General features: G+C 31.9%; 1 protein-coding gene across 1 annotated transcript; it reads left to right on the top strand.

Annotated features, from left to right (window-relative positions):
• The first annotated feature begins 2,411 nt into the window (after window positions 1-2,411).
• LOC131050285 (uncharacterized) lies at window positions 2,412-3,590 on the top strand. Its single transcript, XM_059211905.1, has 3 exons — window positions 2,412-2,966; window positions 3,126-3,477; window positions 3,562-3,590. The coding sequence occupies exons 1-3, from the start codon at window positions 2,412-2,414 to the stop codon at window positions 3,588-3,590; spliced, it is 936 nt and encodes a 311-aa protein (XP_059067888.1).
• Window positions 3,591-3,989: the final 399 nt, after the last annotated feature.

Below are 3,989 nucleotides of genomic sequence, written 5' to 3'. Positions count from 1 at the left end.
TTTCATAATCAAGTTAGTTAAAAGTCTAGTCAATGAAGAAGGAGGCAACCTAAGACCATATGTAAATGAATAAATAAAAAGATCTAAAGATGATGGTGTAAAGATGAAAATTGTGATGGATTTTTCATAAAATGGGAGGCGGATGTCTTTATTTATATAATCCAATTGTGCGAGATGGGACTGAAAGAATAACCTTGTAATAATTATTATGTATTCATCCCAATGTACTAAGTTTAAAATAATAATAATATATACTTGCTATGATAAATCCTAAAAGAAACAATTAATGGAGGTTTTATAATTTTATACCATCCAAATATATTTACCATCTCATGGTGATATGTCCACACAAGATTTCTTAATATGAAATCCTGAAGATAAATTTGCTAGTGCCTGAATGCGATAGTTTTTAGTCTTAAGATATTGACCTAAAGATAAATAAATAAAGTCTCAAAATTGAGATTTGAAACAAATAGAAGTTAAAGAATTAATGGGCATTTCTATAGAAGGGTAAGGAGAAGATCAAAGGAAATCTTAATGTCATCAAAATAATAAATACTATCAAATAATTAAGTTCCTCTTATGTATCATGTCATAGAGTAAGATATCACAATTATCTTGATGGGAATAATATTATTTATCATGGGATCTAAAAGGAATGGAGAGTGATATGATTCTCCATATATCTATACAAAGTTCTATTATCATGAGTGGAAGGACACTTAATATATGAATTTGAATTAATTGTCACGATTAACACTACTACCAATTAATCCCATGACACGATAATTTATTATTCCCTACAATATATCCTACTTATGAGTACTTGGTTAGGGAACAAGTCCACCAAGATAGGCTAAGAGTTGAACTATCTAAGATGTTTTAGAATTTTTTCTTCCTGACAATTATATTTTATTTTCTTTATCGTGGTATGGAAAAAATAGTTGAAAAAACACAATTTTACGATGATGGAATCTTCATGTATTAAATACAGATCAAAATATATGAAATTGAAAACATTGTAGAATAAAAACTGACCTCTCATGTTTTGTAATAATTTTCAAAGTAAACTTCATGATAAAAAAAATAACGTTCAACTAAAATAACAAGTACTCAAGAAACATTTGTAAACACCAAATGGACAATCTTGAAAGTGCTCATAATTAGTTTTAGCACACCTATAGTAATATGAAAAATTGATATAATGGATAAAAGTTGGAGCTTCTAAAAAGAAAGGTTCATGTATGTTGCACAAATTGAAATCCTTGAATTGTTTTGGTTTTACTATGTTGGCATCACTAGGTAAGCATTGTGATAGCAATAAAAAGGAGAGTTTATAGTCAAAGAACTACCTAGGTAGTCTGATGACAAAGAATTAATGGTTGGTGGTGATATATGTAGTGAATTACACCACCTATGGGAGAATAACTATTGGTTTAAATCTCTTGAAAAGATAGAAGAGATTACAAATCTATATTGCTAATATGATGTATCTTGAGCTTATGAAGAACTCCAAAAAGATAAGAATCATCTACAATCATAACAACCTTCCTCACTAAAGGAAAAAATGGTAATAGTATATTGTCAAAGAATTGATTAAATGCATATAAAATGGTACACATTACATACGTACAATGAGATTAAGCCTTGTATGTATAAGAATGATTGAGACCTAAGACTAACTCATGATAAGTATCTTAATCGTGCGATTTGAAACACAATATTACATTATCTAAATCAAAAAGTAAATTACTCAAATAAACATAAGCATACTAATGTGAAGAGGATCTCATATGAAATAAATTAGACATTATGATCTATTCAATTTGTCAATTTATAATTGTTTATTGTCCTTCTATCAAGATAAATCCAAAATTAAATGAAAATAATCAATAATATATATAACACCCCTTCGTTCTAAGAATAAACACCTCCCTCAAAAAACTATTGACGAGGACTTCAGAAACCAACTTTTAAAAATTGCACGACTTTATTTGCGATGATAATCGCCTCCCTCGAGAAATCTCTGTTATCATTAATTATTAAAGAAATTTCAGAAAACAATACCCACCCACACCACAAATTGATAAGAATGTCGAAATGATGTGACATTGAATTTGTAAACATTTTTGTAAATGGGTATAACATCAGCATTAGGTCTCAACGACGAAGGATAAACATGTATCAGACTGCCATGTGTCTACACTTCACCATGAAGCAAAGTGTTGAAGGCGACAAGCAACAAGGGAAGGTATTGCTCATGAATTTTTGGTCAGGCGTGAGATCAATTATTATTTAAATTAGGGCAGATGCAGATCACTTTTCAGACATTTCGGTACAACTTGTTAGATCCTCAAGTTAGCGTCTATATATGTTACCATTTGCCATGCCTAAGGGTGTCTTACTTTCCGATGGCAAGCTCTCATGGCGTACTAGCTCTCATTAGTATTTACGTTGTTTTGTGTAGTTCTGGATTGGGGGATAGCGCGAATGGGTTGCCGAGAGCTGAGGAAGTCAGCTTGCAGGGGAGATATCCCATTCTCGATGAGAATATGGTCACACAAACTGGCTCATTGAGCATGGCAAACTATGAAGAAATCGAGTACAAGAGAGAAAGCGTGGAAAAGGAGCAGATGAAGGAAAAGGAGATTAGAATAGAGGAGGAGAAGCTGCGAAAATTCGATCAACCTTTGCCAAATAGGAACGAGAACTGTGAGACATGGCCAAATGAGCAGATGGTCACAGAAGTTAGCCCATTTTCCGTTTCTGTGGAGGAAGCCAGCATCGGGAAAACATACATGAGAAAATTCAAGCACAGTGATGAAGAGGATGATGATGAAGACAACGAAAAGGAGAAGCAGAAAAAGAAGAAGAAAAAGGAGGAGAAGAAAAAAAGAAAGGGTAAAGAGGATGATGAGGATAGTGATGAGGATAGTGATGAAGACGAGGACAATGAAAAGGAGAAGGTGAAAAAGAAGAAAAAGGAGGAGAAGAAACAGAGAAAGGATAAAGAGGATGACGAGGATAGTGATGAAGATAAGGATAATCAAAAAGAAAAGGAGAAAAAGAGAAAGGATAGGAAGGAAAAAGAAAAGAAAGACAAGGAGAAAATCTTGGGTGAGGAGGAGGGCAAGGAGGATGAGGATGAAGATAACAATGAGGAAAAGGAGGAGGAGAAGAAGAAAGTGTCGGAGAAAATGAAGGGGAAGGGGAAAAAGGAGAAAGAGAATGAAAACGAAAAAAAGAAAGAAAAAGGCTTTCAAAATCTTTTGTCAAATCAAGAGAATGATCTTGACACAGTGATAAATGAGACAATGTTCAAACAAACTAAACTATTAAGCATGCCTCTAAAGGAAGTTGACATGCACACAAACTCCAAGAACAAGCGAGAAAATGTGAAGTGGCATAAGGATGAGAACAAGAATGAGGAGGAGGTTAAGGAAGGTGAGGAAAATATTGAGAAGAAGAAAGGAAAAGGTAAGAAAAAGGAGAAAGAGAAAAAAAAGAAGCCATCAACATCCTTTGTTGAATATGAATGATGAGTTTATATAATGTTCATAGGATATGGTATTATGGTATACAAAGTATAAATAAATAAAGCAATGGGGTCTATATATGTTTTAAGTGATCTAACTATTGAATGAATAGAGGTATTTATTCTATATGTGTAGGTAAAAGATCTAATCATTTCTTATTGAGTAATATATAATGTAATGATGAGAGTTATGTGAGATATAAAAGATATTGTACATGTTTGGATATCCTATTGAAATATAGTGAATAGTCACTTCTTTCAATAAGGAGTATTATATGGTGGTGTAATATTTCAAAGACTTGTTGTAATTTTTAATACAATAAAGTACTTTAATTATTGAGTTATGAGATCTATCTTTTATTTGGAAAAAAAATATTATTTTATGTGAGATATTTAACATTCGATATCAACGTTTTTTAAAGAAAAGTAGAAAATATTGATGACTTATTTTATC

This window comes from Cryptomeria japonica, chromosome 9, assembly GCF_030272615.1.
Source record: "Cryptomeria japonica chromosome 9, Sugi_1.0, whole genome shotgun sequence".
In the NCBI taxonomy this organism is placed as follows: domain Eukaryota; kingdom Viridiplantae; phylum Streptophyta; class Pinopsida; order Cupressales; family Cupressaceae; genus Cryptomeria; species Cryptomeria japonica.
This window is presented reverse-complemented; position numbering and strand designations above follow the sequence as displayed.

Excerpts from the sequence above, each read along its gene's own strand:
- LOC131050285 (XM_059211905.1), top strand. The coding sequence starts at position 2,412 with ATGGCAAGCTCTCATGGCGTACTAGCTCTCATTAGTATTTACGTTGTT. Across the intron at positions 2,967-3,125 it reads AGGACAATGAAAAGGAGAAG|GAGGGCAAGGAGGATGAGGA; the intron begins GTGAAAAAGAAG and ends TTGGGTGAGGAG. Across the intron at positions 3,478-3,561 it reads TGAGAAGAAGAAAGGAAAAG|GATATGGTATTATGGTATAC; the intron begins GTAAGAAAAAGG and ends TAATGTTCATAG.